This window comes from Aspergillus sclerotioniger (assembly GCF_003184525.1).
Source record: "Aspergillus sclerotioniger CBS 115572 chromosome Unknown BO94scaffold_11, whole genome shotgun sequence".
Taxonomy (NCBI): Eukaryota; Fungi; Ascomycota; class Eurotiomycetes; order Eurotiales; family Aspergillaceae; genus Aspergillus; species Aspergillus sclerotioniger.
This window is the reverse complement of record NW_020291001.1, coordinates 380,876-408,490: the sequence shown is the minus strand read 5'-3', so window position 1 is coordinate 408,490 and position 27,615 is coordinate 380,876. Positions and strand designations below refer to the sequence as shown.

The window sequence follows — 27,615 nt, the reverse complement described above, 5'->3', positions numbered from 1 at the left end:
GCGCGAGGTACATTCACTGCCTCTTTAACCTCCTCCGATCTCCCCTCCACCATCCCCTCCTTTTCCTCTCTTCGTTCCGCTCGTCTCACTCCCCGGTCATTGCCCGCAGCCTACCTTCCCGCCCTTCTCCTCGATCTTCCCTAAGCCTCTCACCTCGGAGGTAGTATCCGTCGGAGGTGGATCACCCCACGCTAGTAGCAGACGTCATACATCTGTGCGCCTCCACGATCTTACAATTTCTCCCGACGAGACTGGCCGGCCGTCTCCCCCAGATCTTCTACAACGATCGACGCTCGGCTAGTCTTCACTCGGCCTCAAACACATTCTGCCCGCCATGTTTGCCAGCAAGCGCCTGAGCAAGGTAAGCAAGCCATTTCAATCTAGGCTCATTATCGGGTCGGCTCAACTAACACAATAATCACCACAGGAGCTCCTCAAGGTACGATTTTTCCATCTATATCCGTTACCTCCGCTATGTCCACTATGAGATGCACCCCACAACCTCCATTAACACAATCCAATGGCTCTCCTACCCTCATCTCGCCTCTCACCTCACCCCAAATACCCTCCACAGAACTAACTCCAACCAGATGCAAGACCATCTACCCCCCGGAATCACAATCGTCAAATCGGACAACCTCGAGGAATGGCAAATGGATATCAAAGTGCTTGATTCCAATCCACTGTACCAGAATCAAACCTACCGGCTCAAATTCACCTTTAGCAACAAATACCCAATTGGTAACGAAATTCATCCCTCTCCTTTCTCATTTACCCCCCAAACTAACCAATCAATCTACCTCCTCAGAACCCCCCGAAGTCCAATTTATCGAATGTCCATCCACCTCCGACCACCCCCGCCCGATCCCCATCCACCCCCACATCTACAGTAACGGAATAATATGTCTCGATCTCCTTAGCTCAGCCGGCTGGTCCCCCGTCCAGACCGTCGAAAGCGTCTGCATGAGCATCCAGAGCATGCTGACCGCAAATTCGCGTGACGAGCGCCCGCCGGGTGATAGTGACTTTGTTTCCTACAATCGCAGAAGACCCCGAGACATCAATTTCTTCTACGACGATGATAATGTATAGGCTGCGAGTTGGAGACACGTCACATCATTTGTGGATCTGGTTGGTAGGGGGTTGTCGATAGCTCTGCCACGGACGGACGGACAGACGGACATGAGTGTCTTTGTTTTACCTGCATCGGCATTGGCGCGCAGTCTTTATTCCTTTCTGCCTTGAATATGTTACTGCTTACGGAGTTTACCGGATGGACTGGTGCATGCATGCATGGTTTTCTTCTTATTCTTTCACACTTTTTACATTTCCCTCTAAACCTTTATTTCAATGTCCCTGTCCACCTCATTCGCTTACTCTTCCTCCTCCTCTTCCTCTGCACAAACCCCGTCTTACATACATACATACATACATCCATACAACCATACAACCATATATAGTTATTTCCTGCATGTCTCAACCAAGTAGATACAAGAATCTAACCATACAAGACCACATCATACCCATACCCATACTCACACCTACACTCCTAATCCTAATATAACATTTATCTAATACATCCACTACAATCAAAATTCTAGCCCCCTCCCCCACCACAAAACCAACCAAATCTACCAAAAAAAAAAAAAACCGAATCAATCAATCAATCATACTCAATATTTCGAGTCACTATACACAGATTCAAGATAGATCGGGATAAAATAAAGAAAAAGGGTGCGAAGACGGACGGACGGCATCAACGACACAGACAGAACAACAATAGGAAAAAAGAAAAATAGAAGGAAAAAAAAAAGCACAACGCCATGAAAACGACATTTGATTGGTACAGTTGGGCTGGTTTAAATCGCCACAGCAACTCAACCTGTTACACAAACTCGACTCGACTCGCACAAGCTGGACAAATTAACTTTCTTTCTTGCTTTCTTTGGGATATCTGTCACTTCTAATGTGGGGGTTATTTTTTCTTGGCACCAATATTATCAGGGTCATGCATGTGTAGTGTTTGTGTTTGTGTTTGTGTCTTGAGGAGCTGTTATACAGGTGGTCTTTGGAGATTTAGACGGCCTATCCCGTATCGTTATCTACCGGTCAACTTCACCGAACACGAGATCCATCGTTCCTGGAGGCAATTGGTTAGTTAGGGTGGAATATGAGGGAGGGAGGGGGTTTATCGTACCGATAATGGCGACAGCGTCGGCAAGAAGGTGACCACGAGACACTTGGTCGAAACCACCCAAGTGAGCAAATCCAGGAGCACGGATCTTGCACCGGTAGGGTCTCTCGCTACCGTCACTGACCAGGAACACACCCATCTCACCCTTGGGGGCCTCAATAGCGGAGTAGGTCTCACCCGGGGGAACGGCGTAACCCTTGGTGAATAGGAGGAAGTGGTGGATCAGGGCCTCCATGTTCTCCTTCATGGCCGCACGAGGAGGGGGAGAGATCTTGTAGTCCTCAACACGGACGGGTCCGGCGGGCATCTGGTTCAGGCACTGGTGGATAATGCGCAGGGACTGACGGAACTCCTCCATACGGCAGAGATAACGGTCGTAGCAGTCACCGTTGACACCCACCGGGACGTCGAACTCAACCTGGTCGTAAGCATCGTAAGGCTGGGACTTGCGGATATCCCATGGGACACCGGAACCACGCAGCATGACACCAGTGAAACTCATGTTGAGAGCATCAGCAGCAGGGACAACACCGACACCCTGGGTTCTGGCCTTCCAGATACGGTTATCCGTGAGCAGCTCCTCGGTCTCGTCAATGCGGTCACCAAACTGGGTAGCCCATTGGTAGATATCGTCGAGGAGACCAAGGGGCAGATCTTGGGACACACCACCAGGGCGGACGTAGGCAGCGTGGAGACGGGCACCGGAGACACGCTCGTAGAATTCCTATTCGGACGCCCGGGTCAGTTATCGCGGCTCAAATGGTCCGAATTCAGAGAACGCCTACCATAAGCTTCTCACGTTCCTCGAAACCCCACAGGAAAGGCGTCAGAGCACCAACATCCATCGCGTGGGAAAGGACGGACATGAGGTGGTTCAGGATTCGTGTCAGCTCACCGAACAGCGTCCGGATGTACTTGGCTCTGTCGGGGATTTCAATGTTCAACAGCTTCTCCACGGCCAGGGAGAAGCACTGCTCGTTGGTCATCATGGAAACGTAGTCCAATCGGTCGAAGTACGGCAGGGCTTGCATGTAGGTCTTGTATTCGATCAACTTCTCGGTACCACGGTGAAGCAGACCGACGTGGGGATCGGCGCGGACGATCTCTTCACCATTGAGCTCCAGAATCAAACGCAACACACCGTGAGCAGCCGGATGCTGAGGACCGAAGTTGACAGTGTAGTGACGGATCTTGCGGCCAGCTCCAACGTCCTCAGACTCGAGGCCGGCGGCGACCTCAGCCTCCGAAGGGCCCTCCTTGTTGGCCAGAGATGTGAAGGTCGGATCGGTCGGGATAAGGCGGGTGGCCTGGTAGCTGGTGGGCTCAGCTGCGCGGCGAGGCAGCGACGTCGCGATCGTCCGGCATCTGGGGATAGCACTGTGTCTGGAGAAGGTAGAGGGGCGGAGGCAGAGCCTTTTGGGCGTGCTGCCCGCCAGGCGGGTGAAGGAAGCAGCCATTCGGGAGAGCGGGGAGTGAGGACCAGGAGGAGGTGAGGCGGAGGAGCCCTCAATCCAGGCGCAATTGGGGTGGAAGAGGGGGAATTGGCGGGATTGGGGTCGATGCGGACTGACGCTTGCTGCTCGTTGGAGGTTGCGCTTCCTGGCGAGATACATTTTGGGTAGTCACGTGAGCAGAGCTATGGTCATCAGCCCGCCTCTGGTTGGTCTGCCAGCCCCCCTCTATACCTTCCGCCGCTAGTGCCCGTCCACCAGGAATACCGAGTGTGTTATAGACACCCCCTGCTGTTCCTCTGTCCGCCTTGCGGCCTGCAGAAAATACTGCCGCCGCAGCCAAAGAACTTTTCCTATGCTCCCTCCAGATCGTCCCTCTTCCACCTCGTCCCCCTCCCCCACCTTACCTCACTCCCTCGTCCATCATGGCGCCTCTCGTCCCGTCGCAGGAGGAGCTCGATCGCAGAAGGGTATGCTCCGTCCATCTGTCCTCATTTTCCGACCTTTCTCCCGTCACATGCTGATTGCGATTCCAGCTCATCGACATCAACCCGGAGACCGTCTCCAACATCCCCTCGACAGATTTCCCTGGCCATTGGCCCGGCGAATCGCACGAATGGTCCCTAGAAAAATTCAAGAATGTACGTCGGTAGACATCTAGCTGCGCTCGCGTTGCCATTCACTTCTCTCTACTTTGCGCTCACACATCTCTCGCCGACAGGACCTCAAGATCGAATTCCACCGTAACGAGCAATTCGAAGCGTCCTTTTCCCTGATCGGTGTCGACGCCTCCATCGCCAATGCTTTCCGCCGTATCCTCATGGCCGAAGTGCCCAGCATCGCCATTGAATTCGTCTTCGTCCACAACAACACCTCTGTCATCCAGGATGAAGTTCTCGCACAACGTCTGGGTCTGATTCCCTTCAAGGGTTCGGTGGAGGGTATCAACTGGATGCGCTGGTTCAAGAAGCCCACCGAAGATGATCCGGAGGGCAGCAGCCCCGCCGACTACAATACCATCGTGTTGCGCTTGGACGTCGAATGCACCAAGAACCCCGACGCTGATCCCCAGGAAGAGGATCCCCGCAAGCTTTACAAGAACGCGCATGTTTACGCCAAGGATATCACCTTCCACCCCGTTGGTCGCCAGGAACAATTCTTCGTTGGCATGGATGCGATCCAGCCCGTGAACCCGGATATTTTGATCGCCAAGCTTCGTCCGGGCCAGGCTATCGAGATGGAACTTCACTGCATCAAGGGTATTGGTGCCGACCATGCCAAATTCTCGCCCGTCGCCACGGCCTCCTACCGTCTCTTGCCCGATATCAAGATCCTCCGTCCCATCATCGGAGATGACGCCAAGAAGTTCGCCAAGTGCTTCCCCAGCGGTGTTATCGGCCTTGAGCCGGTCACTCGGGAGGAGGCCTCGCAGAAGGGAAGCGGATATGAGGGCCACGAAGGCGAACAGAAGGCTGTGGTCGTTGATGCATTCAATGATACCGTCAGCAGAGAGTGTCTCAGACACGAGGAATTCCAGGGCAAGGTCAAGCTCGGTCGCGTCCGCGACCACTTCATCTTCAACATCGAAAGTGTTGGCCAGTTCGACAGCGACAGCCTCTTCCTGGAAAGTGTCAAGGTGCTGAAGCTGAAATGCGCCAGATGGAAGAGGGGTTTGACGGACCTTATGCGCTAAGTCAGGTCCATGACTCAACCCGAAAAATGATTCAAAGCTATATAATGCATTGGCCTGGCGTTGGATTGTCTTGTTGATTTTGTACATTTACGAAAAGTTGGTGACAACCTTCTTTACAATTGCTGGGAGTCTGGACTGGGATCTTTTTGAGATAGAAAAAGCAGATTTGAGTTCCTAGGTCTTGAAGATGATCATAGCAGCATCGGGATTCTTGATAATGTAGTCGCAGGTCCATCTCGAACATGATTCACCTGCTCATTGAAATGCCAGTCGGAAGCGGAAATCAATAGTATACGCCGGGTCACTGACTGCGATCTCTTGGCCATTCTCAATCAGCTCCTTCAACTTGAGCTTCAGATTGTGTCGAGTCTGTTCCTCCAGCTGGGGCGGAAAGCGTTGATAGAGCGTCTTCTCCTCCGTTCTCATGCTTGGCTTCTTCAGCTGTGCTTCCGGTCGCTCTCCCAGCGTCTCAATGAACTCTTCAAGCGTCATATTCGGATCCACTGTCAACTTCCGGGCCAAGTTTCCACACACAGGACAGTCCGGTTTCTTCTCCGCCTCGAAGGTGTAGGTGTAGACACCTTCCTCGCCCGCGTACATCATGTAGTTCTCAAGATAAGGGTTGCACGAGGTAGCGATCTTCAACGCCTCGGAGGTAGTCGCGGCTGCGATCACGGCGTTGGTCGAGGCGATCGCAGGGATGATGTTCTTCACTACTCCTTGAGTCATCTGGAAAGTGACGCCGGGAATGTTGAACTGCTTTGCGCGCTCGAGAGCAGTGTTGTACACCCAGCCGATGTGCTCCATGTCGTCGGTGTCGAATGGTTCGTCTTTGCGCTTTTCCTGCCAGGCGATCTGATGAGCCCATTCGATGCAGTGTTGGGGTTGGCGGGGGATTGTTGCGATAGTGCAAAGTGGAACGGCAGGTCGAGGGGCGTGCATGTCGAGCTGACACTCGATGCAAGAGGAGAGTGTGGGTAGAATCACACGCGCCTGGCCCTTGAATCCTGGAATTGGTCAGTGGCGGTTTTTACTTTGTGATAAGGGAGTACCCTACCTTCTGTTCCTCCGTCAATGAGTGGCTTCAGACTTTCTGGGTCTTCGAAATCGACCATCCCGACTAATGTAGAATTGATCCATCGTCTAGCTTCAATGCTATCGAGACCACAGACAACGATCTTGAATTGCATGTAGTAATCTTCGTCTTTGTCCTGGATCTTCCCTACGTACGGGGTGATCTTGACGCCTTTGACTCGTCTTTCTACAAACGCGGCGGCAACTTCAGCTTTAGGCTTGCCGATGTCTGATTGGCGAAACAAGAACTGTCGGTTCAGGTTGGAAATATCGATTGTATCTGTGCGTGTTATGCGTTGGCTCTGTTGGTGCATGATGAGGGAGGCACTTACCCATGTCAATGACATGGATGTCTTTGAAGCCTGATAAGGCAAGATTCTTTAGGATCTCGCAGCCTAGGCCTCCAGCGCCTCTGTAAGTGGCTTTCAGTCAGCCGTCTATTGACGTTCTAAAATGAAGTATGGAATCACTTATACTAACATGACTCTGTACCGCGTTAGCGAGTTGATGGTATCAAGACGTTCGTAAATACGCACAGAACTTTCGATGACTCTAAAGCGCTTATGGTTTCTTGCCCAGGGACCCAGTCCTCATCGCTGAAGGGGCCTGACTTGGTCAGGACTCTGTACAGATGTTTCCTGGAAGGTATGAGCAGTTATGAGAATGACCTGAAGAGAGCAGCCTCACCATCGGATAGATGGGTCTGAAGATGCCATTCTTATGAGTATTCTCTAGTTCAATCAGACCACAACACGGAACCGCCTCTACTCTAGATCTTGTTGTATAAAGAAGTGCTTCTTTGTGTTTTTGAGGTACAGTTATTGAGAGCACCTGGGTGGCGATATGGACGTTGGAGATCGAGTTTTCAATCCAAGTGATAGCGCAACTTCCTTCAGCTATGTGGAGATTTAATTCGATATCTGGAGTTCGCAGATTGCGCGGGGGAAACCGATGGAAGATGACGATGGGCTGGATGGTGGCTCGTGGGGGATCGATACAGCACCGCCCCACGTGACCCCTCCGCTCCATACAATTTCCTCCACTTTTGCATTTCGGTTCTTCTTCCCCAGGATCAATACGAAGGCAATGTCACGCTGATAAAATGGATGGTCTACTTATAGCTGTTAAGACAGTCAATCACGACCAACAACCAGCTTTGTCGCCTGCTGGGGAGGGATCGTATCTAGCCACGACATCTGACGGGCGTGATGCCCGGCCCAAAGCCGATCTCCCCGGGGACGCAACATCGTCAGATCACATCTTGGCCGTCTTGAAGTCAAAGCCCGACCAAGACGAACTTGCTCAGGTCCTTGCCATTCTAGATCCATCAAATAAAACTGCAGCTCCAGATGGTTTTGACATTCGAGTCCCGCGCCCAGTAACAGCGCAGATCCTCAATGCATTGGTGAACATTACAATTCCTGACCATTGGGACTCTCTTGATGCACGTTCTCGGGGCTCTAAATCATGGAATAAGAAGTTACGGGCTGCTCTGCTAAGGTGTCTTAGCAGCATTGCAGGTATCAGCTGCTTGGTGGCCCAGCTTCGTTCTCTCATAACTGCGTGCCGTTCATCGGCTCAGCATTCGAAATCATCGGGCCAAAATATACAGCTTCGGGACATCCTTGCAGTCATCTCCGCCCTGTTGGAGCCGAGTGATTTTGCTTTTCGTCTCCATGCGGACATTGAGAGTCTGTACAGCAATGCGACACAGAAGCAAGTGGCCTGGAGAGAACTGCTCTCACTAATTGCAGCCAGTAGAGTTTTGTCCACGGCGGCGGAAGCACTTACTTTGGTATCTGAGCTTGACGGACTTGCTACAATCTCATGGGTTGGAGACGGTTCAAAGTATGCGTCCTGGATGGGCTCGAATGTCTGCCACATGGCTTCGAAGATTGCTCCCGATGATGAGGAGACTTGGAAAGCTGTGGCTTTGTTGGCCGGAAGATCGCTAAGCCTGGGATATACAGGTAGGTAGTACGACTCTTCCTCGGGCTCATTTGCTGAGCATAACACAGATCAATTGGTCAGAGAAATTTACACTGGGCTCATTGTTCAGCAAGCCAATCTCAAACAATACGGCGCGCTTTTTGACCATCTCCGGCCAACAGAGCAGCTGGCAATGCTCGAAGCTGTCTTTCGGGATGTCGAGCGGAGGCACTTCTCGGGTGAAATTCCTGGTGACAAAGCCAGCAGCACGTCAGGCCAGACGATCAGTAGCGTGGCGGCTTTGTGTTCAGTTCTCATCTCAAAGCGGCCACATCTGCAGGGTCAGCTTATTGACTGGCTATCCAAAGGCCAGGGCGGTTCAATCAATACTGTAGGGCTCCGCCGTGCTTTACTGGCGGTTTTGGCGCAAGAAGAAGGTAAGAGAACAAGTTAGTCGGGCAATGATCCTCCTACTGACACGAAGTACTTTAGACTTGATAAATTCTCTGATTAGAAAGAGTATGGATCAATCGGGCGACAAGTTTTACATCAAGCACGCCCCAATCAGATGTCAAGAAGGTAAATCATCGCGGCATCAATCCGTGTCAAAAGCACTGACATCTCTCAGCCAACACCCAAATCATCCTTCTAACGGCGGGCTATCTCCGGCACCTTGATCCGGCCGCAATGCACTTCATCGGACGCTCTGGAATCTTTCTCAATATGGTTTCAAACCGTCTAGCGGCCTCTTCCCCACGGGCTCGCTTCCTCGGTATGCTGATTGGCACCGCAATTTCGGAGATCATCGAACAGCAGGGCAAGGGAATGAAGTTCGATCTTGAAGAGATGGAAAGCGATGAAGCATTATGGTACCTTGCCCTCGCTAAAACGAACGATAGCATTGGTCCTGCTGAATCGATTCAATCGCTGAAAGAACCCGCAAAACCGACTGAAACGCAGACGAAGAAGCAACCCACCTCCCGGGCCAGCACGTCAAAGCAGCCGAATATCAGAGCAGCGAAGATCGTTGCTATAGAAGAGATCAACGACTCGGAGGATGAGGACGAGGAAGACGAAGATCTCATCCCATATGAGAAGCCGGATGAAGACGCTTCAGATTCTGACGATGACCCTACCTTAGCCCAGCGCAACAAACCCACTGCACCAGTGTAAGTCAAACGATTACAATATCAACAGTCTCTAACATAAACCTAGATATATCCACGACCTCATAAACTATCTCCGCGACACCGAGAATACCGAACGCTGGGAGCTGGCCCTTACCACTGCCCCCTCCTTGATCCGACGCAAGACCGGCTTCGGAACAGAGCTTGCAGAGAACCTAGAAGAACTAGCTCTCATAATCGTGGGCTTACAAGAACATGGAAAGATCCTCAAATTCCACGAATACCAACTCCAAAGCATGATCGCCCTGATTGTATCCCAGCCCCTTAAAATGGGCCACTGGTTCTCGGCCATCTTCTTCGATGGAGACCTATCTCAACCCCAACGCTCTGCAATCCTCACAGCCCTAGGTCTCAGCGCTCGCGAACTCGGCGGAAACGGCGAAGCAGACGCAAAAGCCCTAGGCCTTCCCAGCCTCACCGACGCTTCATTCCCATCCAAAAAGCTCCCCAACACCCTCGAAGCCCTATACCTCCCCGAGACCGAATCCCCCATCGCCAGCCTAACCAAGCAACTATCACGCGCCTCCCTCGAACCACTCGCCGCCAACGCCTCAGACACTCTCTCCGGCCCCAACGCCCTCAAAGTCCGCACCTTCTCCTCACGAATGGAAGTCGAAAAGAAGCGCCAGCAGCGCGAAGCCCAACGCCAGAAATCCACCGCCAAAGACCTCTACAAAGTCCTCGCAGACGGATTCTTCTACCCCCTCAAAGGCCGTTTCGAAATGATGATGATGCAATTCTCCTCGTAAGCCACCCCCCCCCCCCTCCCAACATCTTCATCCCTCCACCATTCCCATCCCCACTAACAAATGAACGATACAGTTCCACTGCCCCCAACTACAACCCCTTCTACACCCCCCACCTCCTCACCCTCTTCATCCAAACCCTCACCCTGACCCTCTCAACCATGGGTCCCCACACCCCGCACCTCCCAGCCCTCACCCACGAAACCCTCACTTTCCTTCTCTCTCTCCACGCCCGTCCCATCTCCGACGACCCGGGCATTCTCTCCGCCCTTCTATCGCTGTTCCTCGCGGCTGTAGACCTCAACGTCGCATCCGGAACATCCGGAGAAGAGCGACTGGTTACTGAGTTCGCTACGCAAGTCATGGAGTTGCGCGAGTGGGTAGGGGAGATATTTGATCGGACGCCGCCGGTACAGGATGCCAGTGATCCACGGGAACAGGTGAGGACGTTGGCTGCGGGGGTGATGGTGAAGTTGGGGGAGGTGATGGAGAGGTATCAGGGTAGGTTGATGGGGGTGGGGTCTGGGTTTAGGTATTAAGTCACCTTTGTTTTCTTTGGTTATTGGATGGAGTGCCGTGTGTAGTAGACTTGGAAGGGATAAGTTGTATGTGTGCGCATGCTATGGTATTGCTCGTTATAGAGTTAAGAGAGGATATCATGATATCATCTACCTACTGCCACTATCACATTCATTCGACCTTAGTAAAACTCCCCTTTTCGATCGCCGCATCCATCATTCGGTCCCCGTTAAGGATACTCGTCGTACAGATTACAATCTTTCGTCTGGGAGCCTCCTGCGCAGCAATGAACCGCAACGCGGCGATCTCCGTGAACGTGATCCCGCCTAAGAAGAAGACATAGACGGTCTTGGCTGCGGTGGTACCGCTGATTGTCTGACGGGCTCGAACGGCTTTATCGTCACCCTTTTGCACGATGCTGAATGTGGCGCCGCGAGCACTCTTCACTATGTCGTCGAAGCCGAGCCAGCCTGGGGAGGAGGCGCTGGCAGGGCTGGGGGTTGCGGCGGTGATGGGGCCGCCTCGGACGAGGGAGAGGATGTATTGCTTTTGCAGGACGCATTGGACGAGACGGATGCTGAGAGGGGCGAAGCCGCTGTAGACGTAGGCGATGTCGTTGGGTTCTTTTTCGCTGACTTCTTCGACGACGAGGCGGAGGTTCTTGCGCAGGTAGCCGTAGTTGGTTTTGGTGCCGGGTTGGGCGCCGGTGGTGGGGAGGAGTGTGGTGGTGGCGGAGGAACGGGGCTGGAGGAGTTCCATTTTCTCGAGAGCACAGAAGGTGAGGAGGTGTTGGTGGCCGTAGGCTTGAATGATTTGGCGCTTGAAGTTTTCGAGGTCTCGGGGTCGAAGGCCTCCGGACATGCAGGATTCCAGGCAGAGGAGTCGGAGGACAGTTTTCAAAGGAACGTCGCGAGCGATGAGCTCTTCGATGGCGTCGTGGTGGTATGTGGCATCGGCGCCGGCGGCGTTGTTCTGCTGGACTTCGAGGATCTTGCGGAAGATGTCAGAACGGGTGGTTCGCATGATTTCTTCGGCGAGGTTGGTGTGGACTCGGAGACTTTGATGCTCTAGCTGGTAGGTGGGTAGTTTGTTGACAAACTCGCGGAGCTCGGTGGTGGTTTTGGCGGCATGGCGGCTTTCGTAGTCACTTTCGAGACGGCGTGCTACCTTGTTCAGGATGTCGCCTACGATGGCGAAGTTGGCGTCACGGAGTTGGCTGAAAAGTTGGTCGGATGAGTCTAGTTGGACCTTTCGCTTTTGGCCTGGTTTTGAAGATTGTTGGGGTGCCTTGGAAGATTCCTGGGCCTGGGGCATCGCAGTAGGTCCCACGATCGATGTGTCCACGTCTGCCTGGTTGTTCTTGATGCCCACTGTCTCATCGATCAATCCTTCATATGTCAGTTGCGTAAGGAGGGCCGTGCCAAAGTCGACTTGGCGGTCGATGATTATGAGGCTTTCGGTACTGGCGCTGGGAAGAAGCCCTCTTGCAGAGACTCCGGCCAGCCCTGAGCTCTCTTCGGCATCAAGCTCCTTTCTCATCCGCAACAGGAGGTCGGCCAGGCGTCGTGCATGGTCACCCTTGCCAATGATTCGAGGGAAATAACCGTGTCGCTGCTGAATATCCATGAGGGCCTTTGCGGCGTGGAAAATGCATCCCGGATCTTTGTGCTATAAACCTTGTTAACTGACTCCTCAAAAGCAGGTCATTCTTGCTTACCAGGTACAGATCGCTAAAAGAGTCATCCAGCTCCAGCGACAACACGTCTTGCTCCAGAGGGGCAAAGTATAGGGGAAACTCGGCAATATTCACGTCTCCTATAATGCCTGCTTCTTCCAGGATGGAATTGCTTACAAGGGTCCGCCTAGGGACCCAGAATATGGACAGCTCATGTTCAACATTGCCGTTGCGCTGAAGGCGCTGAATCTGTTCTAGAGTAATGTTAGCTCACACTGATGGCTTTCAATCGAATGCGAGAATGAAAGTCTTGAAATGAGCTGTATATAATCTCTATGTTGGGACTCTCAACCGACTACGTAGAGTGGGGCATAGATCTGCGTAATCTACTGTTTGTCCCAAAGAGTATAGAGTATAGAGGAATGGCTCCGCCACAAATGCGACGAAGCACAGAAAGAATTTACAATGAGGGCAACAGGTGATGATCCGGAAGAAATGACATACCTGCCACAGCCCGCACCTGGCGTATCTTTTCCGCATGAGCTAGGAAGACGACATTGCGCTGCGTGGAGTCCACGTTGCCATTCTCAAGCAGGAACACGCGATCTACACCATATTCCTGGAGCAGAGAGAACTTGACGAACAGCCCGACTGGCCCAGCCAGATCCTGACTGACGACGAGGTTTTTCTTACCACGGACCTGCACCAAGATTCAGCCCATGCACGACGCGAAGAGGATGGCTGCTGCCTTCAGAAACAGGTCGAGGCTTACTCACGCCTTCAAGGAGAGTCAACAAGTCCCTACGCGCCTTGTCCCTAAAATAGTCTGCATCAGACCCTGGATACGGCGCCATGACTGCAGTGAATCATTCTCCGTGATGCGATTGGAGAGCAGTGTGAGATGGAGGAAGTGAACCAGGCGACAACAACTTGGCCCGCCACGTTTGCATGTTTGCAGCGGCGGTGGTTCGCGGCTGAGAAAGGGTCCAGCCACTGCGCTAGCCTGCATGGGATTAGGGGCTGCACTGCCTGTCATGTCTACGGTTTTGGTACCGTCATGACCGGTCATGGCCCCTCTCGTGGGTGCAATCCGCCCCATTCTGCCCCCAAACCTGGTGTATCGGTAATACGCTCCGCCTTGGGTCTCGACCCTCCATCCAATAATGCCTAAGGAGGCGTTTCTGACTGCTGCTCCCCTGACCATTCTCTACTATTATTATCGCGGTTTCACATCTTTCGCGCTGGTCCCTCTCTTGTCCCCTTTCTTACCTCCATCTGGCCTCTATTCGGTCCTTAAGATACCGCTCGTTTCTCTATTTCTTCTCACTTCTCCTGGCCCACCCTCTTTTTTCACCCTAATACTACTAATCTCAATCACCATGGGCCGATTCGGTTTCAAGAAGTCCGGGGACGATAACGAGGAGGATTCCTCCAACCGTCTGGCGCTGTTCGGCTCGCGATCGAAGAGCAAGAGTCCGGCACCACCTGCCAACCCCTACGCTAAACCCATCCCGACAGACCCTTACACCAAGGCCAAGATCCAGGCGGGAGTGGCCCCTCTACCGGCGGGAGAACAACCACCACCGGCCAACCCTTCGGGCGCCCATAATATCCCCGGAGACCACAAACACCAGGGCTATGCGCCGAATCGATATGGAAATCAGGGTGGCTATGGATCCGACCGCTTTGGCGGCGGGGGTGCTGCCCCTGCGGCTTCCCGCTACGGCCCTGGCGGCTACGGAGGTTTAGGCAGCGCCGATCCCAATGACCCCGCGGATGGCAACAGAGATGCTCTTTTTGGAGGCGCTCGGGAACGTGTTCAGCAACAGCAGCAGGCCGGCGGCGCTCCTCCCCCTCCCTATTCCGAAGGATCAGCCGCCTACGGCGGCGGCAGCAATGAATACAACACATCGACTTACCAGGAGCGGAACCTCACTGCTGAGGAGGAGGAAGACGAGGAAATTCAGACGATCAAACAGGATATGCGGTTCATCAAGCAGGGTGATGTCGCTTCGACTCGTAATGCCCTCCGTATTGCTGCACAGGCCGAAGAGACGGGGCGAGAGACCCTTGCTCGTCTGGGTGCCCAGGGAGAGCGGATTCATGATGCGGAGAGGAGCTTAGATGTTGCCACGGTGGAGGGACGCATTGCGGAGGAGAAAGCCAAGGAGCTGAAGACCCTGAACAAGAGCATGTTCGCTGTTCACGTGTCCAACCCTTTTACCAGTGCTCGGCGGCGCCGGGAGCGTGATGAGCGGGTCTTGAACACGCACCGAGCCGAGCGGGATACCCGCGAGGGCACCGAGAAGGAGGCCTTCAAGACCAACCAGCGCATGGAGCGCACATTCAGAGAAATCGATAGAGAAGCAGCCAAGCAGACCACCCGCTCCCGGACGAATGTCACTGAGCGTGCCAAATATCAGTTCGAGGCGGACAGCGAGGATGAGGCGATGGAAAATGAGATCGAGCAGAATCTGGATCTGCTGTCGGGGGCTGCGGGCCGTTTGAACGGACTTGCCCGGGCCACGGGTCGCGAGTTGGACGAACAGAACCGTCATTTGGAGCGGATCACCGGCAAGGTAAGTCTCTCGGGATCATTGACCCGGACTCGACGTGTGACTGACTCGGTTGTAGAGCGACTTTGTCGACGACCAGATTGCCATGAACCGGGCCAAGCTGGACCGAATCCGCTAGGCTGTCTACTAGAGCCATCCCTGACTGCCTGGTGCTGTCGATTCCTTATTGTGCATATCACCGCTTTCTACATATCCTTGGCGTTCTGGGTATTACACTACATTGCTTGCTGTCAACCTTCCGGCCATTGCTCTTTGCATATGGAGGAACTAATAGTCGCGAATAGAGATGTGACGCTCCCTCGGGGGTTGAGGTCATCGCGTGTGTCATTGGCTCCTACTCTGCTTCTGAAGATGCTCCATGCACTACGTAGTACGGAGGCAATTTCCTCTAGGGCTACACGAGTACTTTATTCAATCTGCCTCGGGGAACACTTCTGTCTCCACGAGGTCAGCCATGGTATGCACCAAATTCAGCAGAGTTCCACAAACTGCTTTGTAATTGCTTCTGCCTACCAAGTAGGCATGGTAATGAGCCCACTACAGCCAGGCCCAGCCATATCACTCAGCCCCGTATCACCTCACCTCACCTGATGCCGGTGCAACAGACCAGTCGAGCCATCTCCACCACCACAATAAAGCACTAACGCAGGTAATAAACAACCAACACGAACTGAAACATCACCTATATAATATATTACTCGTGCAATATCAGACCGTCTGTGTACCCGGACCTCCGTCGCAATCAATCAACCAACCAACCAACCCGCACTTCCAGGACCAAAGTAATCAAAAGGAATCCCACCCGATGCAACCACACAAGGAGCTGACGTATACCTACACTATACAAGTCCGAGTTCATGTGCAACAGCAACCAGACCCGATCCAACTAACTAAGAATGGCATGTCGATGCTAGTCCGTCTAGTGTCTACATCCCACAAGTCCCACCGGGGGACGTGCAATGGCCTCGCGGAAACCGTTGAGGTTTCCAGCCATTAATCTGCTACAGTCCGCAATTAATATTGGGCTGAAACAAAGTGGGGACGGGCCAGATGGAACACCTATCCCAGTATCCAGCAGGATGATTTCTTTGATTATTTCGATTTTTGGCTTTTTAATTATTCATTTATTTGATTAGTCCTAGATTTGATTATTGCTTTCGTTGTCTCACAACTGAGGATTTTCGGATTTTCTGGTTTTGGGTTTTGGGTTTTGGGTTTTGTGTTTCCCGGTAAGGTTTTGTCGCGTGGTGCGTGGGAAATGGATACATGATGTCATTGCTTGGTGGACGGGCCCTTCATTTTGGTTTTCGGTTTAATCTATTGTTAATTATGACTGAGAATGAAATGAGAAGTCATTGGTGAAGAGGAAAAGACGCATTTCTCTTATGTGGAACTTGGGCTTGAAAGATTGTGACGCGTTTTTACTTGTTTGTGGTATGTAATCTCGGTATGGTGGGTTGAGGTTGAGGTTGGAGTAGATGGTGGTGCTGCTGCTGGGTTCTTGGTGCAGGTAAGACATTCAGGGTGGTGCTATGTGGTAGGTAGCATGTAGCCTTTGTTGGAGCTGATTTATAGCTGTTACTTAGGGATTGTTCTACTCGGTGCATAGGTTTAGAGTCCTAGCTAGATCCACTGCACAGTAGAACCTACCATCCCTTTCATATTGGTGAGCTTTAATTCGGATTGATATGCCATTACTGCTCACATCACGGCACGGATGGGCTAGAATATATGTCTGGCGGAGCTCACTTGTCCAGTCTATGGCCGTGGGAGAACGGAGTTCTAATGCAGCATGGGACACTCGTTGCTGGACAATACCTTGTTGGTCGCGACTTACCGCTATATGTGTAGCTCAGAAGTCATGATAGAATTAGAAACACTCGATTCAATCCCTAGATTATTCCTTCCAAATGACACAGAGGAGGACTTCAGGCATCATTGGTACCGCTTCATGGTGGAGGCTCTTTCTCGATATAAGTGACTTCAACGTAACATGAGGGTAGCCTGGAAGCTAAGTCAACTCATTGTATAATTTTAGCCTTGAAGACTTGCATAATCATGATAAATACATGCATGGCTCCCATGTCTTAATAACAAGCTATACGGGTGAAAGAACAAGAGATCCTACCAATTAGGTAATCCAGATCTCGTTTTCGTGTCTCTATAGTATAAGGATGCTTGAGCCTCCTTGCTAGCTGCTCACTCTTCAGCCTAGTATTGTCGATCTGATCGGGATCTATGACGAACATCATCATTTAAGTCAACTTTTGTCTAGGTTTCTTGACCGTACAAATGTATAATTCTCACATAGTGGTTCTACATAAGAAAATGTTTATGTAGCCGCATCGGAATATATATTTCTCAGGACATGTTTGATATCCATCTTCATTGGCCACACTTGTTCACCATTAGCTTTGTACAAGTCTTAGGGGCCTTTTAAGCCATAGCACAAAGTTTTCAGCTTGATTTATAAATTGCATATTATCGTGGCAGGCTGGATAATGGCATGGTTTGCCATGTGCTTTCTTTCTTTCTTTCCCCAATGGCCAGACCATAAATGGTACTGCATGGCATTGACAGCCAGTAAGTATTTCAATACGCCACTAAATTTCCTTTTCTTAAGAGATGATATGATAGAAGAGAAAACAGTGAGAAAGAAAAGAGTATAGTGCTATCTATATGACGTGAAAGTCACGTGCAATTAGTCATCAATCTACTCCCGCCGCCGAACTTCACCTCACGTCCTCTGATATTTTCATCGCGAGACATCAGCGCAGCGTCCTCTATCGCCCCCAAAAGGTCGCCATTACCGCTTTTTTGATCCGAATGTAGCTGCTGTTACCCCTGCCTGGGAGTGTTTGTTCTCTATCTCGTCTTTGGGATCTCTACCACCGCCACCATGTCCGACGGTAGGTCCCCCCGATTGCGAACCCGACTCTTGTCATCACGGGCTAACCATCCCTACAGCTGATTTCGAAGCCGTCCGAAGGCTCCAAGCTGAGCGGAATGCTGCTGCAGCTGCGAGTAAAGGTTCTAGGACCTTTGATCCGTCTAGCCAGCGCACTGACAACTCGACCAAGGCCTCCCTGACTGAATCCTTCGACACCACCCTTTACGAACGCGAGGGCAATGACAAGTTTGCGGGATACGACACTTCTATCGCCGTCAATGGAGATGATGATGAAATGGAGGATGCGGACGGAGGCCACCGCTTGGTGGGCCAATACACAGCGACCAGAAGTCAGATAGATGAGTTTGCCCAGGGCAATGGCGTGGAAGAGGAGGACATTCTTCTCGGGCGCGAGAAGGCGGCCCGGATTGCAGATCGCGAGACCGATTATCAGAAGCGTCGCTTTAACCGGGGCCCGCTGACGCCTACGCGCGCTGATCCGTTTGCCGCGAACACACATGCAAACGTGGAAGGGGAGGACGGCCAGACATACCGTGAAGTTATGGCTCTGCGTGAGCTTGAGAAAGAAGAAGAGCGTGTGCAGAAGCTGATCGCAGACAAGCAGGGCCGTGGAGAGGACGATGTTCAGGAACATCAGGCCACCTTGACGCTGGAGGACAAGGAAAACGCCGAAGCGGGCTCTACGGTCTCGGTCGCCACCGGTCGCAAGCGTAAGCAGCGGTGGGATGTGGCAGCGGAGCCTACAGAGTCGGCACCAGAGGGTGAGGCCGCGCAGCCCGCAGACTCCAAGGCCAAGAGATCTCGCTGGGACCAAACGCCCGCACCGGCTGTTCCAGGCGCCGCCGAGGATGCCCCCAAACGCCGTTCACGATGGGATCAGGCACCGGCCCTTGCCGCAGCAACCCCCGTGGGCAACCCAGGGCTTGCTACCCCGATGCACCCTTCCCAAGTAGGTGTACCTGTGATGCCATCCAGCTTTGGAACTGATATCTCTGCGCGCAATGCTCCTCTGTCGGACGAAGAACTTGATATGATGCTGCCATCGGAGGGCTACAAGATCCTCGAGCCTCCTCCGGGCTATGCCCCGATTCGGAACCCCGCCAGGAAGCTCATGGCCACACCAGCGCCAATGGCCAGTGCAACGGGCGTTGGAGGTTTCATGATGCAGGAGCCGGAGAGCGCTCGTCAATTGGGCAAGCAGCTCCCAACCGAAATCCCCGGTGTTGGTGATTTACAGTTCTTTAAGCCAGAAGATATGGCGTACTTTGGAAAGCTGATGGAAGGTGGAGATGAGAGCGCGATGTCTGTGGAGGAGCTGAAAGAGCGGAAGATCATGAGACTTTTGCTGAAAGTGAAGAACGGCACTCCACCGATGAGAAAGACAGCACTGCGTCAGCTCACCGACAACGCGCGGCAGTTCGGTGCCGGGCCTCTATTCAACCAGATTCTCCCTCTTCTGATGGAGAAGTCTCTTGAAGACCAGGAGCGCCATCTGTTGGTCAAGGTCATCGACCGTGTCTTGTACAAGCTGGACGACCTTGTCCGTCCTTACGTTCACAAGATCCTCGTCGTCATCGAGCCCTTGCTGATCGACCAAGACTACTATGCTCGTGTGGAAGGTCGTGAAATTATCTCTAACCTGGCCAAGGCGGCCGGTCTTGCCACGATGATTAGTACGATGCGTCCTGATATCGACCATGTCGACGAGTATGTCCGTAACACGACTGCTCGAGCGTTTGCTGTCGTTGCTTCTGCACTGGGTATCCCTGCGCTTCTTCCCTTCCTCCGTGCCGTGTGTCGGAGTAAGAAGTCGTGGCAGGCCCGCCATACGGGTGTCAAGATTGTCCAGCAGATTCCTATTCTCATGGGTTGTGCCATTCTTCCTCATCTGAAAGGCCTGGTCGACTGTATTGCCGACAATCTCAGTGACGAGCAAGCCAAGGTCCGAACAGTCACCGCTTTGGCTGTGGCTGCGCTGGCCGAGGCCGCCAACCCCTATGGTATCGAAAGTTTCGATGAGATCCTCAACCCCTTGTGGACTGGAGCCAGGAAGCAACGCGGTAAGGGTCTGGCTGCATTCTTGAAGGCCGTCGGTTACATCATTCCCCTCATGGACGAGGAATATGCCAATTACTATACCAGTCAGATCATGGAGATTTTGCTTCGTGAATTCGGCTCCCCGGATGAAGAGATGAAGAAGGTTGTCCTGAAGGTGGTTTCCCAGTGCGCCAGCACTGATGGTGTGACAGCCAGCTACCTGAAGGAACATGTGTTGACCGACTTCTTCAAGAGCTTCTGGGTGCGCCGTATGGCCCTGGACAGGAGGAATTATCGCCAGGTGGTCGATACGACTGTCGACCTCGGCCAGAAGGTCGGCGTGGGCGAGATTTTGGAGCGCGTTGTGAACAACCTCAAAGATGAAAGCGAGCCCTACCGGAAGATGACTGTCGAAACCGTCGAGAAGCTGATCGCTGCCCTTGGCGCTGCTGATATCTCCGAGCGGCTGGAGGAGAGACTCATTGATGGTGTCCTCTATGCCTTCCAGGAACAGAGCATTGAGGATATTGTGATCCTCAACGGCTTTGGAACCGTCGTCAACGCCCTCGGCACTCGCTGCAAGCCGTATCTCCCCCAGATTGTCAGTACCATTCTGTGGAGACTGAACAACAAATCCGCCACGGTCCGCCAGCAGGCTGCGGATCTGATCTCACGCATTGCCATGGTCATGAAGCAGTGCGGAGAGGACCAACTGATGGGCAAGCTTGGTATTGTGCTCTACGAATACCTGGGTGAGGAGTACCCCGAGGTGCTTGGATCCATCCTGGGTGCTCTCCGTTCGATTGTCACCGTGGTCGGTATCAACCAGATGCAGCCTCCTATCCGGGATCTGCTGCCTCGACTCACCCCTATCCTGCGTAACCGTCACGAGAAGGTGCAAGAGAACACCATCGATCTGGTTGGTCGTATTGCGGATCGTGGCCCGGAGTCGGTCAATGCCCGCGAGTGGATGCGTATCTGTTTCGAGCTGCTGGACATGCTGAAGGCGCACAAGAAGGGTATCCGCCGTGCTGCCAACAACACGTTCGGTTTCATTGCCAAGGCCATTGGTCCCCAGGATGTGTTGGCGACGCTGCTCAACAACCTCCGTGTCCAGGAACGTCAATCGCGTGTGTGTACCGCCGTCGCCATTGGTATTGTGGCTGAGACTTGTGCGCCTTTTACCGTGCTCCCGGCGTTGATGAACGAATACCGTGTTCCAGAATTGAACGTCCAGAACGGTGTGCTGAAGGCCATGTCCTTCTTGTTCGAGTACATTGGCGAGATGGCCAAGGATTACGTGTATGCAGTGACGCCACTGCTGGAGGATGCTCTCATCGATCGGGATCAGGTGCATCGGCAGACGGCAGCCAGCGTTGTCAAGCATATTGCGCTGGGCGTGGTTGGACTGGGCTGTGAAGACGCGATGGTGCATCTTCTGAACCTGGTGTTCCCCAACATCTTCGAGACCAGCCCGCACGTGATCGACCGTGTGATTGAGGCCATTGATGCAATCCGGATGGCCGTGGGCACGGGAGTGGTGATGAACTACGTGTGGGCAGGTCTGTTCCACCCGGCGCGCAAGGTGCGGGTGCCATATTGGCGGCTGTACAACGATGCCTACGTGCAGAGTGCGGACGCGATGATTCCCTACTATCCCGGGCTGGAGGACGATGGGCTGGACCGGGCCGAGTTGTCGATCATAGTTTGAAAAGCCAGCGCATAATTCTGTATCTTTCTGCCTTTTCTACTTTACCTTTGTGTCTACCTTTGCATCTGGGCTGTTCGATTATGGTGTTTCTCTGGCGGGATTGGCGTGTACACTTTACAAGATATAGTAGTATGGCATTTCCTTTCACCTTTAGCCAGTCCTTTGTAAGAGCTTCAAGTCTTCCCCGATCTCCAGCGTCATTCATCAAATGATCTGATTTCCCCGCAATTCGATGCGGACTCAGGCTCCGCATCAGGCCATGCGAGGTTTGCGATCCTCCCAAACATTATTCCGCGATGACGTGAAGCCAGCTCGGAAGGGCTGCCTCCGCCCGTGGACCGACGGAGGATAACTCTCCGTCCCAACCCGCGGACAATCCCCGCCAGTCCATACAAAACGCACCGTGAGCCATCAGGTAGATGTCATCCCCAAACCACTATACTCTCTACTCAATCATCTAACATGGCCCTTCCCTCAGAATGCGACGTCCTCGTCATTGGAGGCGGCAATGCCGGCTTCTGCGCCGCCATCTCGGCCGCCCAGTCCGGCGCCAAACGAGTCCTCATCATCGACAAATGTCCTGAAGAATGGGCCGGAGGCAACTCCTACTTCACCGCGGGCGCAATGCGCACCGTCCACGGAGGTCTCGAGGACCTCCTCCCCATCGTGAACAACGTCGACGCAACCACCGCCCAGAAAATCGACATGAGTCCATACACCGTCGACGACTTCACCGGCGACATGAACCGCGTCACAGGTCGCCGAACCAATCGCGAACTCTGCCAAACACTAGTCACCGAGTCCAACTCGGCCATCAAATGGCTCGCCAGTAACGGCGTCCGATTCCAACTCTCCTTCAACCGCCAAGCATACGAAGTCAACGGCCGGCTCAAGTTCTGGGGCGGCCTTGCCCTGAAAACCCAAGACGGAGGCAAAGGTCTCATCCAGGACCATTTGCAAGCGGCCCGGAAACTGGGCATTCGGATCTTCTTCTCCACCGCGGCCCAGAAACTGGTCACTGATCCGGTGTCCGGGGCCGTCACTTCGGTGGTGGTCTCGCATCACGGCCACGACCAGTCTATCCGGGCCGGCGCGGTGATTCTCGCCGCGGGCGGCTTCGAAGCCAATCCGCGCATGCGTGCCCAGTATCTTGGACCGCACTGGGACGTGGCGCTGGTGCGCGGCACGCCCTATAACTCGGGCGATGCATTCGACATGGCGATCCGGGACGTCTCAGCCAAACAGGCTGGGAACTGGTCCGGATGTCACTGCGTGGCGTGGGATGCCAACGCGCCTGCGGATACAGGCGACCGGGAGATTTCCAACGAGTTCACCAAGTCGGGATACCCGTTGGGAATCATGATCAACCGTCAGGGAAACCGATTCGTGGACGAGGGGTCGGATCTGCGCAACTATACGTATGCGATGATCGGACGGCAGATTCTCAATCAGCCGGGCCACATGGCGTTCCAGATCTGGGATTCGCGGACGATTCCCTGGCTGCGTTCGGAGGAGTACCGGCCGGAGGTGGTGCAGCATATCAGTGCGAATAGTATTAGTGAGTTGGCGCAGAAGTGTGCGCTGTTTGATCTAGAGGATGCGCAGCGGTTCGAGCAGAGTATTCACGAGTATAACCGAGCTGTGTATGAACGGCAGCGTCGACAGCCGGGGGGGAAGTGGGATCCGGCTGTGAAGGATGGACTGTCGACGCAGTCGGAGGGGTTGGAACTCACGGTGCCCAAGTCGAATTGGGCGTTGCCGATTGATCAAGGACCGTTCCTGGCTGTGAGGGTCACGGCGGGCATCACCTTTACGTTTGGGGGGTTGGCGGTTCGACCGGACACGGCGGCGGTGGTGTCGTCGATGACGGACCAGGAGGTGCCGGGGTTGTATTGTGTGGGAGAGATGTTGGGAGGGTTGTTTTATGATAATTATCCTGGGGGGAGTGGTTTGACGTCGGGGGCGGTTTTTGGACGGCGGGCTGGAGCAGCGGCGGCAGCGAGGGTATCAAATGTGAAGGCGCGGTTGTAGTTGATTATAGGGTTGGTCAGAAATTGAGATGTTATACTGGGTATAGATTTGGTATATATCGATATAGTATTTCGACTAGGTGTTGCAGATTGTAGCAGATTCACCACCAGGCCAGCATCGAAGTACAATTCATCTACATCTCATCTACATTTACTACATCTATACCTACCGCATCAGGCACATAGTACTTAGATATATACATCTTCAACCATGTAAAGGACGAATAACTAGCACAGCATTCAGTGTGCAACCACAACCATACCAACAACTCACCATCCCCAACAACTACACACACATTACCAGCACCACCACAATCAAAGATATGAGGAGCATCCATCAAATCCATGCTTTACCTAGTACCTACCTACACCTACACACCACCAAACAATATAAGGTAAATATTTATTATGCAGCATACACCATATCTCCCAACGCAAACCCCCATCTCCAAAACCATTACCCAGTACCCAGCACCTACTACCTACCTACCTACCTACCTACCCAAAAGACAAATGACAACCCCCCAATATCGTATCCATGATCTCATCATCATCATCCACGCAATCCCGCCAAGCCCTACTGCACCCTGCAGGCAAGCCCCTCTCCAACCCATCCACTTCAATTCAGTTATGTGCCGCGTAAGCCTTTCCCCATCACCCATGTCATGTGTGGGCTTGGCTTCTGCGTTCCCGTGTGGGGAGGGATTATGATTGGTTAGGTGTGAAGGGGGGGGGATCGGTATGATGGGGTTAGTTGTCAACCAGTCCCTGCCATTGGTTTGCGCTAAGTGGGGAACATTATTTGGAGATGGCTATTTTGGTGTGTGAGGTGGTAGGTATTTTGTACATTTTCCGGATGGGGGTAATGAAGACTGTTGATATTTAATAGGTTGAGTAGATAGTTAGGTAGGTAGGTAGGTAGGTAGGTTGGAATAGACTGGATAATTGCTTTGTTTGGTTGTTGTTGTTGTGGTATTTGGGGAGGGGAGGGGTGAGGGGATTTAAAATTAGGTGGGTGGTTTTTGTACTACTGTACCTAGTTGAGGTACTGAGGAGTACCTAGGTACCTACTGGTAAGTAGCATAGTAAGTACTACCTAGCTTGAGCATCTTACTTTGGTGTTTTGTTGGTTTACCACTACTGACTGAGCTGAATGAACGAGCTGAGCTGAGCTGAAGGAGCTGAAGGAAATGAGCTGACTCAGCGCGTTTACTCTAACTAATTAGTTACTCCTCTCTAGGTACCTATCTACCCACCTAGCATGTACCTAACCCACACTTGACTCACCCAATACTCATCACACCAGATTAGTTGCCTACAATTAAACTTCCCTGCCTAATCCACCCACACCTACCATAGGTACTATGTAGTACCTACCTACCTCCACACAAATGATACATCAATCCAGGTAACACATGCAGTTGGACTACTGTCCTCCGTTCCAACGAGGCAGTGCAATCACATTATTGATTTAGGCATATCATACTCCGTACTGCATACCCATACCATACCTACATACACAGTAGGTAAGTCGTCGGTCGGGAAGTATTCCACATGGGTCGGATAAACTAGGCTACGGGATGTGCAAATGCAACCCTATGTTTTAATGAAGTGGGAGGCGGAAATGATAGGCTGGGAGACGTGGAATTGTTTTCCAGGGTTGTATTGTACTATTTTGTTCCTTGTTTGGGATGCCTAGGAGGGGTGGTGGTGATATTTCGTATGTTTTGTTAGTAGTGTGGCAGTAGGTATTCCGAGGGACATGTGAAGCCGAAATACTCATATGTGATGTGCCCATGTGTCGGGATCTACTCTATACTTACCTACTCCATAATGTCTCTAACTTTATCCCTCATGTTTCTCATTTCTAAGATAAACTACTGTCCTCAAAGCTAGATCTCATGTAAGTGACAACTACAAGTACCTGAACCACGCGTCTCTTAGACACATACATACCCTACATCCATCACCCACGCGAACCTCCATATGAGCTATCAATTATCATAACGGTAGGTAGGTAGGTATCACTACTTATCACCATATGACGTCTACTTACCCACCACCCACCACCCACCTCCAAATGCAGGGTCTTCCTCATTCATATATTAATAGAACATCAAATTAAATGCCAATCCAATCCATACCATATTCAGGCATTGATCACACACGGATCAAGCACGCACTAGATATTTAGTCAACTAACCGACCGACCATTCCTATCGTTATTTAATATAATACTATACCATGCCATATTATAGTCATAGTCATCAGGATCCAATTCGAAACAATCAGATTATCATCCATCGGGGATGGTTTCAGATTCGTAAGACCGTTGATGTGACTCCTGAGACAAACGCGTAACTGTATACTTTATTATTATTATGTAGGTAGATAACTAGGTAGGCGATGGTGAAGGCCCACTCACTAGACACGGGATGATCCAGCGGCTGTCGCAGGAAGCTTAGGCTGTTCAGGGTCCTGGTGGCGGGCGGATTTGCTTCCTTTTTGGTTGAGTGGCCGATGTCTGCTGCTGTCTGCTGTCTCGGTGAGGTGAAGTCGTCACCCCGCGTACATGTACATGTACATGGACCTACATGTAGGCAGGTAGGTACGGGAGGTTACGTACACCTACCTACTCTACATACTTGGGTGGTATACACCCCTAAAATCTCAATTCAACTCACCACTAATCAATAACTGAATGCTATTGTTATAATTAGTATTAGCTGCTCAAAATAAAAGAATACGACCCCAAGGCTCAAGCATGTGGTAGGGTGATATCATTCTGGATGACCAGTTACATGTTCATGAAGAGTGGCGGGTGGAACCCATACCTTTCTCCTCTCGACAGCAAGAATGGAGCGGCGTGTTTCAGGTGGCTGCTAGCCGCAACCCTGAGAGTGGCAGTGTTTGGGTGCCAGGTGGGTCGGTCAGGATCGCACGCAGGGATTTCGGGCAACGGGCTTGCGGGGTTCATATGGAGGCCGATACGGGCTTTAACTTGGGTGAGGTGAGTTGAGTTTGGGGATGAAGTTAGTTTTTTACTTTACTTTACTTTACTTTACTTTACTTTATTTTATTTTAGAGTGTGTGTTATGTGGTGTTGCTGTGATGGGTGGATTGTTTCCAGTGGTATTTATTATTTCACTGTAGTTATCTACGGAGTAGTGTGTAGTATGCAGTAGTAGGTATCCTGAAATATGAGATAATCCATAGACGGAGGAAGAAGAAGCAGGCTCAAGATGTGCACGCGTCAGCTGCGGTGGGGCGCATCCTATGATTGGGTTATCTGGTCGAGCCAAGCTCGGCTATCGACTATCTGCCGTCCCCGGGGATTGTGGCTGCAGGCCTCCCTGCTTTTCTAGCCCAGGGATTGAAATTATCATAGTGTGGTTTGCCAATAGTGATGCTTGACCCGCTCAGTTCAGCTCCGGCATCCCACGGATTATGCCTAGTTCTTACAGTAGTACTCCGTACCTAGTTACCTACCATACTGTGTAGAGTGTAGACACTAGACAAGTAGAAGATCTGAGCTGGAACAAAGTGGATCTTGATTCTGGTTGGTCGCGGTGGTATATCGGGGGACCCAGCCAATCAGATACGTTTATTTCTGACACATTCCAATCATGGTATGCAATTGCGCCATTCTCATAATCATTGTAAATTGTTGCAACTACCACCTACCTATCTAATCGTATACCCTGTAAGCAAATAGTTACCCCTGTTGTGTACTCCGTAAATAAGTAGCTGAATTCTCCTTTCGCCTCTAGGTACCTATCCTAGGTACCTACTTAGTCTCTCAGGCTTGGCACCCGACCTTCCTATTCAGTGTTGGCTCACTCCCACCCCACTTTTCCTTCATCCATCCATCCCATCAACATC

General features: G+C 52.2%; 9 protein-coding genes across 9 annotated transcripts; 6 read left to right on the top strand and 3 right to left on the bottom strand.

Annotated features, from left to right (window-relative positions):
- Window positions 1–36: 36 nt before the first annotated feature.
- BO94DRAFT_534253 (ubiquitin-conjugating enzyme E2) lies at window positions 37–1,520 on the top strand. The gene is made up of 4 exons (XM_025611497.1): window positions 37–361; window positions 428–439; window positions 591–741; window positions 809–1,520. The coding sequence occupies exons 1-4, from the start codon at window positions 335–337 to the stop codon at window positions 1,090–1,092; spliced, it is 474 nt and encodes a 157-aa protein (XP_025468389.1). The 5' UTR covers window positions 37–334; the 3' UTR covers window positions 1,093–1,520.
- Window positions 1,521–1,650: 130 nt separating this feature from the next.
- BO94DRAFT_534252 (NADH-quinone oxidoreductase subunit D) lies at window positions 1,651–3,761 on the bottom strand. Its single transcript, XM_025611496.1, has 3 exons — window positions 2,980–3,761; window positions 2,198–2,918; window positions 1,651–2,140 (listed from the first exon to the last, which is right to left on the bottom strand). Exons 1-3 carry the CDS (start codon window positions 3,649–3,651, stop codon window positions 2,103–2,105), a joined length of 1,431 nt encoding a protein of 476 aa, XP_025468388.1. The 5' UTR covers window positions 3,652–3,761; the 3' UTR covers window positions 1,651–2,102.
- A 251-nt stretch (window positions 3,762–4,012) lies between these two features.
- Window positions 4,013–5,592, top strand: BO94DRAFT_565288 (DNA-directed RNA polymerase core subunit RPC40). The gene is made up of 3 exons (XM_025614486.1): window positions 4,013–4,115; window positions 4,182–4,286; window positions 4,367–5,592. Exons 1-3 carry the CDS (start codon window positions 4,071–4,073, stop codon window positions 5,336–5,338), a joined length of 1,122 nt encoding a protein of 373 aa, XP_025468387.1. The 5' UTR covers window positions 4,013–4,070; the 3' UTR covers window positions 5,339–5,592.
- Window positions 5,463–7,361, bottom strand: BO94DRAFT_490446 (NEDD8-activating protein UBA3). Its single transcript, XM_025609122.1, has 6 exons — window positions 7,100–7,361; window positions 6,949–7,050; window positions 6,893–6,898; window positions 6,745–6,824; window positions 6,396–6,692; window positions 5,463–6,345 (listed from the first exon to the last, which is right to left on the bottom strand). The coding sequence occupies exons 1-6, from the start codon at window positions 7,126–7,128 to the stop codon at window positions 5,594–5,596; spliced, it is 1,266 nt and encodes a 421-aa protein (XP_025468386.1). The 5' UTR covers window positions 7,129–7,361; the 3' UTR covers window positions 5,463–5,593.
- A 127-nt stretch (window positions 7,362–7,488) lies between these two features.
- Window positions 7,489–10,881, top strand: BO94DRAFT_490441 (telomere length regulation TEL2 family protein). Its single transcript, XM_025609121.1, has 6 exons — window positions 7,489–8,382; window positions 8,431–8,778; window positions 8,834–8,920; window positions 8,970–9,510; window positions 9,557–10,273; window positions 10,351–10,881. The coding sequence occupies exons 1-6, from the start codon at window positions 7,515–7,517 to the stop codon at window positions 10,811–10,813; spliced, it is 3,024 nt and encodes a 1,007-aa protein (XP_025468385.1). The 5' UTR covers window positions 7,489–7,514; the 3' UTR covers window positions 10,814–10,881.
- Window positions 10,882–10,883: 2 nt separating this feature from the next.
- On the bottom strand, window positions 10,884–13,365 carry BO94DRAFT_534248 (Sec1 family protein). Its single transcript, XM_025611495.1, has 4 exons — window positions 13,245–13,365; window positions 12,973–13,168; window positions 12,511–12,722; window positions 10,884–12,461 (listed from the first exon to the last, which is right to left on the bottom strand). The coding sequence occupies exons 1-4, from the start codon at window positions 13,320–13,322 to the stop codon at window positions 10,965–10,967; spliced, it is 1,983 nt and encodes a 660-aa protein (XP_025468384.1). The 5' UTR covers window positions 13,323–13,365; the 3' UTR covers window positions 10,884–10,964.
- Window positions 13,366–13,847: 482 nt separating this feature from the next.
- Window positions 13,848–15,162, top strand: BO94DRAFT_545464 (putative plasma membrane SNARE protein (Sec9); the record flags this gene model as incomplete). Its single annotated transcript, XM_025613239.1, has 2 exons — window positions 13,848–15,047; window positions 15,103–15,162. 2 exons carry the CDS (start codon window positions 13,848–13,850, stop codon window positions 15,160–15,162), a joined length of 1,260 nt encoding a protein of 419 aa, XP_025468383.1.
- A 2,644-nt stretch (window positions 15,163–17,806) lies between these two features.
- Window positions 17,807–21,853, top strand: BO94DRAFT_490434 (U2 snRNP complex subunit HSH155). The gene is made up of 2 exons (XM_025609120.1): window positions 17,807–17,953; window positions 18,012–21,853. The coding sequence occupies exons 1-2, from the start codon at window positions 17,944–17,946 to the stop codon at window positions 21,701–21,703; spliced, it is 3,702 nt and encodes a 1,233-aa protein (XP_025468382.1). The 5' UTR covers window positions 17,807–17,943; the 3' UTR covers window positions 21,704–21,853.
- A 250-nt stretch (window positions 21,854–22,103) lies between these two features.
- BO94DRAFT_534244 (FAD binding domain-containing protein) lies at window positions 22,104–23,823 on the top strand. The gene has a single exon (XM_025611494.1). It carries the CDS (start codon window positions 22,166–22,168, stop codon window positions 23,732–23,734), a length of 1,569 nt encoding a protein of 522 aa, XP_025468381.1. The 5' UTR covers window positions 22,104–22,165; the 3' UTR covers window positions 23,735–23,823.
- The last annotated feature ends 3,792 nt before the right edge of the window (window positions 23,824–27,615 follow it).